The following is a 16,884-nucleotide window of genomic DNA, read 5'->3' as shown; positions in this document are numbered from 1 at the left end:
TTCAAGCTGCTTCAATGAGTTAATGATAGTGTACTGCCTCTAGCCAGGCAGCTATCAGTACTTGCCACATTAAGGGACATTTCTTGGGGTGTCTGCCTAGCTCACAGTAATTCCCTGAATGGGCCAGAGTAGCAATGTCTACATTGTGTAACAATGACAGCCTGCCTCAACCTTAGTGGATGGAGGGAGAAAACACCTGTCTCAGTTTGGGCCAATCAGATTCTTTCCCAGGGACTCAAAATTTAGGACAGACACAGAGATCAGGAATGCAGTAGCTAGATAATAACAAATGAAGTGCTCAAGGCTAAAGAGGGGGTTGAGAAATCGCTTCTGACATCTCTGGAGTCATCCTGATTTCTTCAGTCTTAGATGTAAAGCCCCTTCTTAAGAGCCCCTGAGACATCCTTGTATTCTTACAATGCATTCTCCTTTATTTTTTTTAAATGTTTATTTATTTTGAGAGAGAGGGGCGGGGTGGGGGAGAGGGATAGGAAGGGGCAGAGAGAGAGAGGGAGAGAGAGAATCCCAAGCAGGCTCTGTGTTCTCAGCATAGAGCCTGATGTGGGCTTCAATCTCATGAATCATGAAATCATGCACTGAGCTGAAGCCAGGAGTCTGATGCTTAACCATCAGAGCCACCCAGGCGCCCCCTGCATTCTCATTTAATTTAAGCTGGCTAGCATTTACTAATTAGAGTAAACTCAATAATATAGCTCTGATTTTGTTTTGAATACATTTAGTTTATTTAACAAATATTTATACTAGGGGTACAAAGATGAAGAAAACATCATTTCTGCCTTTGATGGTATTAGCCATTAGTAAGGAATATAGCTATATAAGTAAATGGACAATTACAATAATGGAATTAACTATACAGGGACTGTCAATTTAGTTCTTCTCCAAACAGTTTCTAGGAACACCTCCAATTCAGTTTCTTGTAGAATATACTTATATTTATCACAAATATACATTCTGGATCCTGATTTCAATTCTATTTTGTTACAAAAATACACTCATTGGTAGTTGTGTTAGTTAGAATTCTAAAAAGTTTCCCAAGATTGTTGCCATCTGGTTTACATACTGCATAGGATCAATTTCACTTCCATGATTAAGTAATATTAAACAGCACAGCTGACTAGAATACAAAGAAAGATGATCAAGTGGAGCCTGACCCAATCATACCGGCCCTTTAAATCTGGAGATGTCACTCCCCAGAGCTCCAATGCCCTGATCTCCTCCTAAATTAGTAGTTATTTCACAGGAATCCTAAAGAATGCTTGGAGGTCAGAAACAGGAAGTCAGAGATTAGAAATATCATTGCTGGAGGATGCCTGGGTGGCTCAGTAGGTTAAGTTAAGCATTGGAGTCTTGGTTTTGGATCAGGTCATGGTCTCAGTTTCATGGGGTCGAGCCCTGCATCTGGCTCCACGCTAAGAATGTGGAGCCTGCTTGGGATTCTCTGTCTCCCTCTCTCTCTCTCTCTCTGTCACTTTCCTACTCGTGCTATCTTTGTCTCTCCCAAAATAAATAAATAAAACCAAAAAAAAAAAAAAAAAAAAAAAAAGAAATGCCATTGCCGGTTTGAGGATGGGGGAGGCCATGTGGTAAAGAATATGAATGGTCTCTAGGAGCTGAGAGTAGTCCTCATTTGAGAACCAGCAAGGGCATATAAGATATCAACTAGGATGAACTTGGAAGTTGAATTTTTTCCAAGATTTCAGACAAGAACTTAGAACGGACAACACTTTGATTTCTGCCTTGTGATACACAGCCATGCTGTGCCAGACATCTGATCTACAGAACTGTGAGCTAATAAATAGGTGTTGTTTTAAGCTATTAAATTGGCGGTAATTTGTTACACAGCAAGAGAAAACTAGTACACAGCACAGTTCTTTGATTTGGAAAATATGGTCACCAGAAACATACCCATGTATCACTGTTCTAAATGTCTTTCATGGATTAACTCATTTAACTTGCATTAACAGCCTTATGTGGTAATTACAATGATTTTCTTCATTTAACACAGAGGGTAAGCAACCTGACCAAACTCACAAAGCAAATGAATAGTACAGCCAAGGTTGAAACCTGGCAGTCTGGCCTCAAAACCCACTCTTTTAGCTACTACACTACAGTGTTTCCCATTTTAACAACCTGCCCCAGAGCCACATATGTCTTCTCTTAAATACCCAAGCCAATAGTCCTAGACTCACCTTAGGGAAAAGTTCTACTAGGTCACAATTTACTCTTAAAGCTATTTCATAATTTTCCTTAGGGCAAGAAGTATGAAGTTTCTGAGTTTGCTCACTCTATCAACTTTTTGTACTTAAGTTCTGAGCATCATGTCTTCATTACCTAGTCTTTGTACAGATATAATGACTATAAAATGCTTTAAAATACTCATCGTGTTTGATAGTGCATGTAGCATGGTAAAAAATACAGCAGAGTGTAATTCCCTCAATATTCTTCCGTGACCATAATTAGAACTGTTCCTAAATCCTCTGGCTTGTACTTTCCTTCTTTTTTTTTATTTTTTATTTAAAAAATTTTTTTTTTCAACGTTTATTTATTTTTGGGACAGAGAGAGACAAAGCATGAACGGGGGAGGGGCAGAGAGAGAGGGAGACACAGAATCGGAAACAGGCTCCAGGCTCTGAGCCATCAGCCCAGAGCCCGACGCGGGGCTCGAACTCACAGACTGCGAGATCGTGACCCGGCTGAAGTCGGACGCTTAACCGACTGCGCCACCCAGGCGCCCCTGTACTTTCCTTCTTTAAAGTTGAGCCGGTACTTGAACCAAGTACTTGGTAATCATGGAAATACATGTTGAGATGGAACATGCTGCCTTGTACTTTTTTTTTTTGCGCCTATTTTGGGCCCTTGTAGTTTATTCTTTATTTTTAAAAATTTTTTAATGTTTATTTATTTTTGAGAGAGAGCGCGTGCACACAAGGTGGGGGGATAGGGGCAGAAAGAGAGGGAGACACAGAGCCCAAAACAAGTTCCAGGCTCTGAGCTGTCAGCACAGAGCCCAATGCAGGGCTCTAATTCATCAACTGTGAGATCATGACCTGAGCCAAAGTCGGATGCTTAACCGACTGGGCCACCACTAGGCACCCCTACCCAGTATACTTAAATACAGAAGCAGAAAGTAGAATGGTAGTTGCCAGAGGCTGCAGGGTAGGGGAGGGAGAATGGGGAGTTACTTTTTACCAGGTAGAGATTTTTAGTTTTACAAGATATAAAGAGTTCTGCAGATAGGTAGTGGTGACAGCTGCACAGCAGTGTAACGTACTCATTGCCATTGAACTGTACGTTTAAAAATGGTTAAGATGGTGGACTTTATGTCATACATATCTTACTACAATTTAAAACAATTAAGCAAGACACAAGAACAACAAAGTGTGCAGAGAATATATTTGAATTACTTAGAATGTCACTTAAAAATCATTATTGTCGGGGTGCCTGGGTGGCTCAGTCGGTTGAGCGTCCGACTTCAGGTCAGGTCATGATCTCACGGTTCGTGAATTCAAGCCCCACGTCGGGCTTTGTGCTGACTGATGGCTCAGAACCTGGAGACTGCTTCGGATTCTGTGTCTCCCTCTCTCTCTGTCCCTCCCCTGTTTGTGTTCTGTCTCCCTCTGTCTCTCAAAAATAAATAAAAAACATTAAAAACAAAATCATCGTCTCCAGACTGCTGTGGTTCTGCCACTTGGAAATTCACTTTCACTAAACCCATAGGATCTTATTTCATACCAACAAAACAGCACTATATGAAAAACAGAAGTTTTGTGCCTGAATTCAGCCAGGATAGCTGAGTAGGCAGATTTCATTTTTTAAAATCTATTCTACCCCTCCCCCGTTCATGCTCTGTCTCTCTCTGTCCCCAAAATAAATAAACGTTGAAAAAAAAAATTAAAAAAAAAATAAAATCTATTCTAAAATGATTACAACTGCCATCTAGTGCCTAGCCCAGTGTTTAAATACACACACAGAGTTGAATAAATGAGTGATACAGGAACACAGCTAAACAGGCCTAAATGTTATTTTCTGATTGTACTAAATATAGTGATGGGAGACACTTGAGGACAGGAAAAATAAACTCTACATTTGCTTTATTAATTGGGACACGACACTGAATTAACATTTGGCTAGGAAAGCTCAATATAAATGAACCAGAAGTAACATATAAAACAAAGCACATCATTATATTTCAGTGGGAGCAAAACTCCTTTCTGTAAAGATTCCAAGAGAGGTTTCAAACTCTATGAACAGACTGAATAGTTTACAATTTCCAATTGTAAGAAACCTCCCAAATAGCAATATGCTGAATCTGAAATAAATGACCAATGACAGTAGAATTATGAACTTTATTTACTTGGCATTCCAAACAATGTCAGTAATGAGGGCTGCTGGGAGTAACTCAGCATCCAGACCCACATTTCACAAACGTGGCCCCAGGCAAGTTCTAAATAACTATTGCCAGTTGTGCAGAGGAAAAGGTAGCTCATAAAATATCTGGCAGTGCAGGTTGGTGGGAGGGTTGATGTAGAGAGCTTAGGACTGGATGGATGGGATGATTTAGCCTAATATGTTTCTCAGAGAGGTTCTTTCTGAAGGATAACGTAGTAGATACCCTCAGCCATTTGTCTCTTTATCCTGGCTGGCAAAGCCTTAATGGTGTTCAGATATCCAGCCCTCACTAAAAGGCCATGTGCTGGGGAAAGGTGACTTCTTCCACCGCAGGTAAAAACGCAGGATAAATCCTGCCTAATTCCTCTGAGATAATCATGGCAATCCAATCTCATTTCAAGAGCCAGTGAATGGTTTGGCAATGGAAATATGTCATACTGGAGATACGCAGTGGAGACCTGCTCAGAGGTCTTGTGATTTGCTGAAGAAGTCTGAAGGATAAAAATTTGTCAGAACCAAGGGTAAAAGCCTGTGGGTGACCAGAAAATGTGCAGAAGAAACCATCTCACTCCGGCTGCTCGTGATTTGTTCAGATAGCTCACTTTTATTACCCTTCTCATTCATTAGGATTCTTTGGCAACAAGCAAGAGAAATGAATTTGGACCAACTAAAGCAAAGGGAATTTATTAAAGGGATACAGGGATCTCACAAAACACAAGCAGGCTACATGATTAGATTTGGAACATACAGGAACTAAGAGGCCTCCAGAGGACAAGGAAGCAGGAAAACAGAATGATGTCATAGCAGGAACCTCCTATTAAGGCCCTGTGGTTTCATGTATAAACACCATTTATATAAAATCACTCACGTAATGTGAGTGCTTCCTAGTCTAAGCAAAGGTATCATATTGCCTAAGTTTAGGTCACATGACCAACCCTGGGCCACATCTCAGAAGTGAAAGACAGGGCCCCTTCAGCTTACACAGAGGAAGAGAGGCATCTAGCTGTACTGTTTTTACTGTTCCACCATAGTATATGTATTGTGTGGGTGTGCGTGTTTCAAAAAGAAAGTCTATCTAAGGAAACAGATATTCTACAAGGAAAGGAGAAGTACTGACCAGCCAAAAAAAAAAAAAAAGGAAAGAGAAACTTCCCAAACATGATTAGAAAACCAGGCACAATTAGATGTTTGAGTGCTAAACGAAATCAAACAAATATAGTCATAATTTTCCTAAGCTGGTACCATGTTAAGGATGGGGAGTAGCAAAGAAAAGAAGAAATTACCAATTTCTTGAAATAAAATAATGAAATAAAAATGATTTTTTTCTTTTTTATTTATATATATATAATACATATATATATAATACATATATATGTATATATTTTAATTTTATTTTTGAAATCTACATCCAAATTAGTTAGCATATAGTGCAACAATGATTTCAGGAATAGATTCCTTAATGCCCCTTACCCATTTAGCCCATCCCCCCTCCCACTTTTTTCTTTTTTTAAATGTTTTATTGTTTATTCTTGACAGAGACAGAGTATGAGTGGGGGAGGGGCAGCGAGAGGGAGACACAGAATCCGAATCAGGCTCCAGGCTCTGAGCTGTCAGCCAAGGGCCTGACGCGGGGCTCGAACTCACAAGCTGTTAGATCATGACCTGAGCCGAAGTCAGATGCTTAACTGACTGAGCCGCCCAGGCACCCTGAAATAAAAATGATTTTCAAAGATACTTTATAAGTCATGCAAGAAAGTTTGATAGCAACACTTTATCTAATATACTGAATTCACCTGATTCACGAATGGCCCCAAAATGGCAAAATTTTGGGTCACTTCAGATTGACTAGCTACAATTACCTCCAAAAAAAAAAAGGAAAACTTATGGCTTCTGTGGATATTCAAAAGAATATGCCATAGGCTTTCAAGATGATTCCAGAACTGGAATCCACCCAATGGAATCGTAACTGAATTAAGTGTACAACTTCCCAAGGTTACCATAGTAGGTCAAAGGGAACAACGCTTCTTTTTTTTTTGTTTTTGTTTTTATATATATATATGAAATTTATTGACAAATTGGTTTCCATACAACACCCAGTGCTCATCCCAAAAGGTGCCCTCCTCAATACCCATCACCCACCCTCCCCTCCCTCCCACCCCCCATCAACCCTCAGTTTGTTCTCAGTTTTTAACAGTCTCTTATGTTTTGGCTCTCTCCCACTCTAACCTCTTTTCTTTTTTTTTTTTTTTCCTTCCCCTCCCCCGTGGGTTCCTGTTAAGTTTCTCAGGATCCACATAAGAGTGAAACCATATGGTATCTGTCTTTCTCTGTATGGCTTATTTCACTTAGCATTACACTCTCCAGTTCCATCCACGTTGCTACAAAAGGCCATATTTCATTTTTTCTCATTGCCACGTAGTATTCCATTGTGTATATATACCACAATTTCTTTATCCATTCATCAGTTGATGGACATTTAGGCTCTTTCCACAATTTGGCTATTGTTGAGAGTGCTGCTATGAACATTGGGGTACAAGTGCCCCTATGCATCCGTACTCCTGTATCCCTTGGGTAAATTCCTAGCAGTGCTATTGCTGGGTCATAGGGTAGGTCAATTTTTAATTTTCTGAGGAACCTCCACACTGTTTTCCAGAGCGGCTGCACCAATTTGCATTCCCACCAACAGTGCAGGAGGGTAGGGAACAACGCTTATTTGGATGCATAACATCCAATGTCTTGACAAAAGATCAAAACACAAAACACTCCAATTCCACCTTGTTCTTGAACTAAAAGGCTTATAAATTCTACTTACAAAATAAAAGTAATAAATAATTAAAATTACTCTTTAATATGGAGAGTACAATAAACGAGTATCAAAGAAATTAAGAAAGAGTCCACATTGCAGAGCACTTGAGAGACTCACATGGGTCTACCATATGGTCCAACTAAACACAGAAGAGCTTTGAAACTGAAAAGTGTCTCTATCTTCCTTCCTCCTGCAAGTCCTAGAAAGAACTCAATGCTAACGACAGGCCTCTTCCTCAAATCTTGTCACATATCTCATGGATGATATTTTATTGTGTACTCGAAAAGGGGCATTACATTCTTTAATGGTCCATGAGAGTTGGAAGGATGCTTCCTCACAGATTTCAAAGCAGCTGCTGTACACAGCTCATCCAATGATACTTTCAACAACTGCTTTTCTCATAGAAGTAAATGGTCAGGTACATTGGGTATAATATCGAATCTCAGAAACCTTTGGGTTTCTGGACACACTATAGCTTTGCTTACTTATCCTTCAGGTCTGAGCTTCAGCATCTTTCTCTGTAATACTCTCCCAAAGGCTCCAAAGTTTAGGTTAACTGTGTTTCCTATACATAAAGTATCCAGTACCTTTATCACTGGATGAGGTATCACGCTGCTTATTCTCTGCCTCCTCCTTTAAGGTAGAGATTGTAGTCTTTGTATCATGGACTCCGCAGCCCCAGCACAAGTAGGTACCCTGCAAATACTTGTTGAATAAATGCATGAATAGTTCTTTATGAAAGTTAAACTCATGCTCATTCCCACGATCTTTTTTCCTTCTTATTTAGATACAAAGAGCATAGCAAGGATTTTAAAAACAGGCATTTAATTCACTTCTTCAGATGGACTTCTCCCACAGATGACTGTGACATTCACATTAATTTCAAGTCAATATCATCTTTTCGGGATATGGCCAGAGGATAACGGGCCACCCTATATTTTTAGTGACAAAAACAAGACATATGCTCAATCGATACTGTATGGTAGCTCCCACGGTGAGTCCACTCTGAGTCAGTAGGGCTTGACAGCCAGCACTAAATCTTTCCATGGGGTTCAGTTTCACTTGGCCTCCCCTAGCCCCAGGAGTTTTTATAACAGTACACATTTTCCACATGTAATTAAGTAATGGAGAGTGAGTTGTTATACATGACATTTAATTTTCAGTAGTGGGGGAAGGTATGACAAGAGCTCCAGGCAAGATCATTAATCTCCTCGGATCCCTGCACTGCCAAATACAGCAATTCATTCTTTCTTGTATTAATATAGCTCTCCTCCTGTACTTAAGTTATAGTGCTTGTGTAGAGGGGATAATGTCAAATAGGAAAACCCACAGAACTGAAATGTGTGGTACATAGTAAGAATTCGAGATTGTAAAATGCATCTGGACTATCCATTGTGGAATAATTTAGTATACCAGAGTCCCTGTGCATCATAGGCACAAGTACATGATTACCAGATTGTCCAAAATCTAATTTGGGGGGAAAAAGGGAGGGAAGAGTGATTACGTAAGTCATGTATACATAGCAGCAGCAACTTGCTAATGTCACTAATGACTCACAGGCCTCTTGTGAATTAAAGGTCAATTAGTATATGAATAAATACAAGTGTTAAAAGAATACGACAAGGACGTGATCACACAAATGTGTATCACTATAGACTAAAGGCCCTAGTTAATTAAAATGTTGCCTGCAGCATATTTTAACAGCTTTCTGTGATTACTGCTAATCATACTCTGAAATCTGTGGCTAGTTCCCATTTTTATCTCAATTGTCAATAAATTTGGGAAAAAGTTGCTGAGGCATACAAGCCAAAAATTTCTCTATAATGGAAACGCACAGAGAATCAATAATTTAAACTAAGGAAGGCAATATTACCAAATAGAAGCACTACCTATAAAGAAATACAATTTATAAGCATCAGTTTTTAAAGTAACATTATATAGCATAAGTTAGGCAGCTTAAAAGTATAATTGCACCTGTTGTGCTGAGGTGCTTTAAGTGCTAACTTCCTGGGGCGCCTGGGTGGCGCAGTCGGTTGAGCGTCCGACTTCAGCCAGGTCAGGATCTTGCGGTCCGTGAGTTCGAGCCCCGCGTCAGGCTCTGGGCTGATGGCTCAGAGCCTGGAGCCTGTTTCCGATTCTGTGTCTCCCTCTCTCTCTGCCCCTCCCCCGCTCATGCTCTGTCTCTCTCTGTCCCAAAAATAAATAAATGTTGAAAAAAAAAAATTAAGTGCTAACTTCCTGAATCGATAGCAAATCAGTATTTAACTGCTTTAAGATTTGGTTCCCAAATAGGCACAACAAGGGTTCTCGTACCAATAGTGTAAAGGAGGTAACCTATAGACAGAGGTTGAAAAATGTGGGGCGCCTGGGTGGCTCAGTCAGTTAAGTGTCCGACTTCCGCTCAGGTCATGATATTGCGGTTTGTGAGTTCGAGCCCCGCGTCGGGCTCTGTGCTGACAGCTCAGAGCCTGGAGCCTGCTTCGGATTCTGTGCCTCCCCCTCTCTCTGCCCCTCCCATGTTCATGCTCTGTCTCTGTCTCTCAGTAATAAATAAATGTTAAAAAAAGAAAAATGTATCTAATTGAGTGATGAACTAGATAATCAGCCTGAAGGAGAGAGGATAGGATGAGCAGCATCTAAAATGCACAGGTTACCATATTTAAATAGGACACCAGTCCACCATTATACCCCCACTGGTGACATATGCAGTGGATGAGCAATAACATATATTGTTTTATTTCTTTAAGTGTTTTATATTCTGACACTGATATTATTCACCTCAGTAAAATCTATTATATTTTATTGACATGGGGATTAATTCACATTAATTAGATTTCTCTTTATACATTCTTTCATTAAATGGTACTCTTCTCCCTGTTAGAATGTCAGGTCATCATTTCAAAGGAGGAGGAGTAGTGCCTGCCTGGCTCAGTTAGTGGAGCATGCAACTCTTAATGCTCTTGATGTCAGGGCCGTGAGTTCAAGTCCCACTAGGCGTCGAGCTACTTAAAAAAATAAAATAAAAAAGGGAGAATAAGGGGAGAAGCAGCAGCAGACACAGGACTAAAAGAGATGTTTTAGGCAGGCTGTGTCCTTGTCTCTTATCCTAACCTTTATCAGAAATGGTTTTATATAGGGGTGCCTGGGTGGCTTAGTTGGTTGGGTGTCCTACTCTTGATTTTGGCTCAGGACATGATCCCAGGGTTGTGGCAACAAGCCCCATGTTGGGCTCCACGTTGAGCATGGAGCCTGCTTAAGAATCTCTCTCCCTCCCTCCCTCCGTTCCTCTCTTCCACTCGTGCACACATTGTCCCCCCCACCAAAAAAAAAGTTTTATATAATGATAGCTATATATATATATATATATATATATATATATAGTTATATAGCTATCTCTTCTAAGTGTTTTATCATTATGATGTTAATTAAAATTCTTAAATTGTGAATATGCTTCACTTGAAATAAATATTCCAGATTCTGGAATGATACAAAATATATATGAAGGAGTGGTTAATCTTTTCCTCCTCTTCCTTTATCCCTAACTTCTTTTTTTCCTCTTACTTCCTCCTCTTTTTCTGCCACCATCATCATCTTCATCACCATAGCAACAAACATTGCTGAGCCCATATTGCCAGGCAATTTATATATGTTAAGACATTAGAAAAATCTATAAGCCAGCTATATTATCTACATACTGCAGATCAGGAAACTGACCAAACTCATATACTTGGGGTATTCTAGAGCTGGGTTTCAAGCCCAGACCAGGTGAATCAGGGATTCCTCTTTTTATCACTTATACTTATCATTCACGCTTGCTTTAGGAAAGAATTCGTCACTTTAGGTAAGACCTCTCTGTTAGATGAATAGTTCCTTCTCTTATGGAAATGGCAGCATTAATTAATAAAATGTTGGCACACAAATTATCAAATACATACCTATTGACTCAAACAAAAGGTTGCCAGCAGTGCATACATCTGTCTTGATTCAATTTAAACTAATTTTCCTTTACAGTCTCAAAGTGGATAGGACAATAGATTATTCAGAATCACGCCTACATCTTTTTTCTCTCTATTCAGAAAGATAGAGACACTTGCCCCAACTTAGATTATTTGGGAAAGTACTGAAGAGAGGGACTTAAGTATGAGAAAGAAATTATTTTGTAAAATAATAAATTGATCTATATGTATCTTTTTTTCTGTTATCTTTAAATTCACAAAATCAGCCAAACTAACTTATATGATTGTTACCTTTGGAGAATAAGTAATCTGGAATTGCTTAGAGGTAGCTGCAAGGAAACTTACTCAATAAAGCTTTTCGAATGTCAACAATGTGCTAGGCACTATAATTTAAGAAAGGTTCATAATTAGATTGCATGTTTTGAATGTACATTGATACTTCCAAATTGCTTAAAATCCCTTCCAGTAAATAAGTATTCCGTGACATCCTCAATCATGCTTACACCATTAATTCACTGAACAAACCATTTCTTTGATTCTGATCTCCTCTGAACAATCAAAATTGAAATCATCACACACTAAATTACCGGGGCTTTATTACTATGATTAAAATTCTCCTCAGCTTTCTCTTCTATCTTCTAAACAATTTCAAATCATGTAACCTTTCTTTTTTGAAAGAGGAGGATTCTATTTCCCAACTACTTAATTGCATTAGATGGTTTCCTTTGGATCCTATTCAATTATCTTTTTGCTCTCTCTAAAGTGGGATGACCCAGAATGGGTGATAAAAGCCCCACAGATGGTGAAGAGGTGATGGCGATGTTAATAACCATAATAGTTGCAGTGGTTGGTCAACATGTGCTGAGCACTAAGTGCAGACACCCGTGAGGGCTGTGTGTGCCTGCTTGTGGCATCCTCGCATGACTCTCCGCAAAGTGGTCAAGCCTACGTGGATGTCTGTCGATGGACACCTTCATCTCTGAGCGGCTGACCTTTCCTCAGGCCTGTTCATGTTTTCAGCCTCTAACTCCAATTTTGTAACCTCTGGCAACAGGAAGGGCAGAGAAACCCAAAAAGGAGACTGGTACCTCACATAAGACTTCAAGGTGAGTGAGCCAGAGGAAGGCTGGCGTAACACACAAAGACAGAAGAGAAGGAGAAAGGATTCGCCCTTCAGAAGCAAGACTAAAACCTGGAAACCCAGAAGTGCCGCTGAGTGGGAGAAAAGGGTACCAATGTATGATCTCTTCAGGAGCAAAACAGCAATAACACCCTGTGAGGCTGAAGTGATGGCATGGGAAGGAATATTTCAGTCACCTACATTAGTGTCCATATCTGGGAATAAAACTACCCCTTAATCCCAGTGGTCCCTAGGAATGCATAGCTCTTACAGACAAATAACTAGTAATAGTAGGAAGAGGAATAATGATCATCAATGTCATAGAATGCCATTTAACACTCTTTCAGTCTTTATGCGAGAAAGTGTTCAACATTTCAGATTTTTGACATGTCACAGTGAATGAGGTAGGTGCTTTATTATTCCCATTTTATAGAGGATACCTGAGGCCCAGAAGGAAAAGAAACAGAAGTGACAGTTAACATACAGGGTTAGCTGCAATCACTGAGTGATAATTCTGATTTATCAGTCATTTGATCCAATAAAGGAATCAAACATTCCATTGCTGATGAGGCAATGGTAAATACCACCAACGAGAATTCCCAGTTCTGACTTACTTATGCCAAAAGGACTCAGTCAGGTAGTATGCAGGATATGGGAAAATGTGGAACCCCAAACACACCACATGACTCTAGACACCAGAGTTCACATCTGCTCCCCTCGGGATTTCTCACCAGCATTTGATATATACATTTTTTAAGTTCAAAAAGAGAGACAGCGAGAGCATGAGTGTGGGTGGGGCAGAGAGAGAGAGAGAGAGAGAGAGAGAGAGAGAGAGCGCGCCCCAGCAGGGTCCATGCTGTCAGCACAGAGCCTGATGTAGGACTCAATCTCATAAAATGTGAGATTATGACCTGAGTCAATATCAAGAGTTGGAGGCTTAACTGAGAGCTACCCAGGCACCCCACACCAGCACTCTTAATATGAAGCTCCTAAAATGTTTCTGGGTTCTGTTTTCCTGCGTATTCTTTGATGAAGACATTAATGAGTCAACAAATGTACCACATGATGGTGAAAGGAGGAAGGGAAGTTAGAAGACTCTATTATATTTATAGAGCGGATAACCAGCTCCAGGAAAGGAAGAAAATTTAAAAACCAAAATACAAATACTAGCCTCAACTACCAGTTCTATCATATGAAATGTAAATAACAAGAAAGCCTCATAATTGAAACAATCCAAATGTTCCTTAAAGTGACAGTTAAAAAAGGACAATCTATTTTTAGGATATGGTGATTTTGTTAGACAAACCAAAGATAAAACATAGTCTTAGAAAATAATAACACCTCCAGAAGAAATCTTAGATTTTTTAAGAGATACTAATTTTAGAAAACCAGATGTATGCGTGTGTGTGTGTATCTTACCTGATGAAAACCAGCTTGACTTTTGATGGGGCAGTCTTAATAATGGCAGATGCATTTTGGTGGCTTCTTCCATACAGGATCTGATTGTTTATCTAATGGGGAAAAAATAAAATGCACTTGTAAAAATGCAATATGTTTGGTTTGTATAAAAATATACATGTATACATTTATACATTTATACAAATATATGTGTATATACTTGGAATTAAACAATGAAGTCCATTCATGTTTAAGTGGATCCATGTAGGGCTCTTTAATGCTAAAAAATCTTAACATTGTTTGTAGTATGGATTAAAATACTAATTCCAAATAGCTATTAAAATCTCTTAAATTCAGTTTTGAATGCAGTTAATAAAGAGCATATAGTCCTTGAACCTTTTGCTAAACTTCAAGAGAGCAGTAGTTGAGCTAAATGTAAAAACTTTATGACAGATATATTTCCTACAGCCTTTCCAGATTTCTAAAAAATGTAGAAAACAGACTAAACTGTGGTATTCACCAGACCTCTGGAGGGCCCATTAAACACGATTCTGTAAATGTGTCAAGGTTATTACATAGCATAAATTTTGTTACTCCAGAGGAGGTAAATATCTATCCCCATTTTAAATCAAATTTTAGATCAATTGCATGGAAACATTTTACTATACACAATCAATGAGCCATCTGCTCTTATCCAAGATATGGTGGAATTTCAACTTGATTGAGTTCGCCTAAATATGCTCTAAAAACATTGACATTCTAAATTTTTTTACTCCAGATTTTTCCAGTGATAAACTATGATGATAGTCATAATCAATCTTTTATTTCATCCAATTGATAATAGCTCACACAGTTTTGGCTTTTCTCCTTTGTCTCTTTAATAACTAGTTAATGATCTATACTGTCCCAATTTAACGGAGGCCTTGAAACTGTCTATTTTAGAGACAGTACAATATACTATATGAGGAATAGAAAATAGGGATTTCAGTTTTTTGTAATTAGCATTGGTCTGTCCTTGAGGCCTCTGAAATTTTGTGTTCGAAGACATACCTGGAAAAGGTTTTTGTCATAGCAGTTATAATGAGAAAGTGTATGGAAATGAACAGAGGAGGGAGCTGTCTGAAATGAAGCTCATCCATCATCTTGAAGTGGTAACGTGGGGATGTACATCAAAGTCTGTTGCAGAGACTAAACTGAAACTACCTTCTCACTATGTCCCTCATTCTATCAGCTTTTATTCTTCACCAAGATAACCTCCCAGAAACCCACTGATCTCCACACTATTTCTCTGTGCCTCAGTTTCCTCTTCTTTAAAAGGAATTTAAGCACTTGCTTCATAAAACTGTTGTGAGAATTACATGAGATAATGCCTTTAAATTTTATTTATAATCATCTTTTTTTAATGTTTACTTATTTATTTTGAGAGAGCACACATGCAAGTGAGAGGGGAGGGGCAGAGAGAGAGAGAGAGAGAGAGGGGGAGAACCCCAAGCAGGCTCTGCGTTATCAGCGCATGAACTGTGAGATCATGACCTGAGCTGAAATCAAGAGCTGGACGCTTAACCGACTTCATTTATAATAATCTTAATACCAAAAATTATTTTGGGGGTGTTCAAAATTACTCATCTTTTCTGTTAAGGTTTTTATCTTTTTTAATAACATGTATTTAAAAATGTGTCCATCCTCTGTATGATACTATAATGATGGACACATACCATTATACATTTGTCCAATCCTACAGAATGTACACCACCAAGAGTGAACCCCAATGTAAACTATGGACTGGGAGATGATGATGTGTCAATGCAGGTACATCAACAATAACACATGTACCACTCTGGAGAGGGATGTCGGTAGTCTAAAAGGGACATATGGGAAATCTCTGTACCTTCCTCTCAATTTTGCTGTTCTAAAAAAATGTATATGTATATATGTGTGTGTATGTGTGTGTGTGTATTGAAGTGCCCACCGTTTAAATTATAGGTTTTCTCCTAATGTTTTCATAGTTTTATTTTTCTTATATTTACATTGTACTACCTAACTCATTATAAGGGGGAAAAATGGTTAAGTCATGTAATGATAGAGTCATGTGAAAAAGAATAATGACATAGGAAATGTCCAACTGTGCTAACCTGGTTACAAAATAGTATGTCTGCCATGATCGCTTTTTTTTGCAAACCGTATTTCTCAATCTCTTCCATTTACAATGAACAACAAATACGGATCTTTTAAATCACAACTCAAAAATGAGATGACATGTGGAATATGCGTGACTCAAAGTCTGGCATTCAGGTAATTATTTGCGAATGTCTTCCCCACCGTGTCTGGCCTCTGCTTTCAGAAAGCAGACCTATCAAATCTTCCCGTCTTTGAATCCTGTGGCACTACATTTAAAAATGTTCTCTTGTCGCGCTTACGCCTCACCTGACACGGTCAAGCCAATCCTTGTCAGGTGATAAGCATCAGTGCAGGCACCTGGCATTTACTGAACTGGGCAAAACTTGTTGAGGGCAGGAACCATGTCCTCCACTTGGTGTTTGCCAGCCTGCCAGGCGTAGCCTGCACACAGCGGTGCTCGGCAAGACATCCAAAATTGCAGAGCCCTGAATGCAAATGGCTCTTTCATTAATCAACTGCTACTATGCTTTCTCTGAGGTGGGCTCCAGTCTTCAAAGGGATTTTTTTTTCTTTTTAAAGTCTTTTTTATTAGCAAAAGCTTGAACATACAGAAAATTGAGCTGTTTCATCTTTATGGAGATGCCTGCTTTTTAGCTGTGATCTTCCACTTTGATAGGATAAAATGTATGGTACTGTTATTCTAAGAGGGAAAAATTACAGCCCAAATGAAGAAAGCAGGTCATTAATTTTAATTTATCTAAGAGTAAATCTACAGTTATGTCTTCATGGTGCTGTTTGTGAATATTCAGAGGCTCTGGCTGTAGAAAGGCGGAACAGCTTGCTTGCTGTGGATGTTTTTTTCCAGTGCCAACAACTGTGCCATTTACTGTTATGGTAGCTGCTCCTGCCAGTGTTTGGAGGCCTCTGGAGAAACTCGGTTCTGCAGTGCAAGACCAGGAACAGAATAAGAAACTCAACACAGAGTGAAACCTGATTTAACAGGATTATGTCAAAAAGGAAAATGCAGATCTCTGGCTTTAAAAATCTAAGACAAAGTCTCTCTTCTGACTTCAGAA

General features: G+C 39.1%; 1 protein-coding gene across 2 annotated transcripts in view; it reads right to left on the bottom strand.

The window, feature by feature from the left end:
• Positions 1-16,884, bottom strand: part of PATJ (PATJ crumbs cell polarity complex component) — a 363,529-nt gene that overhangs the window by 112,460 nt on the left and 234,185 nt on the right. For both annotated transcript variants that reach the window (XM_030323890.1, XM_030323891.2), the window contains exon 29: positions 13,712-13,803. In XM_030323890.1, coding sequence (XP_030179750.1) covers positions 13,712-13,803 — 92 coding nt within the window. The remainder of the gene's footprint in view (positions 1-13,711; positions 13,804-16,884) is intronic.

Source organism: Lynx canadensis, chromosome C1, assembly GCF_007474595.2.
Source record: "Lynx canadensis isolate LIC74 chromosome C1, mLynCan4.pri.v2, whole genome shotgun sequence".
NCBI classification, from domain to species: domain Eukaryota; kingdom Metazoa; phylum Chordata; class Mammalia; order Carnivora; family Felidae; genus Lynx; species Lynx canadensis.
This window is presented reverse-complemented; position numbering and strand designations above follow the sequence as displayed.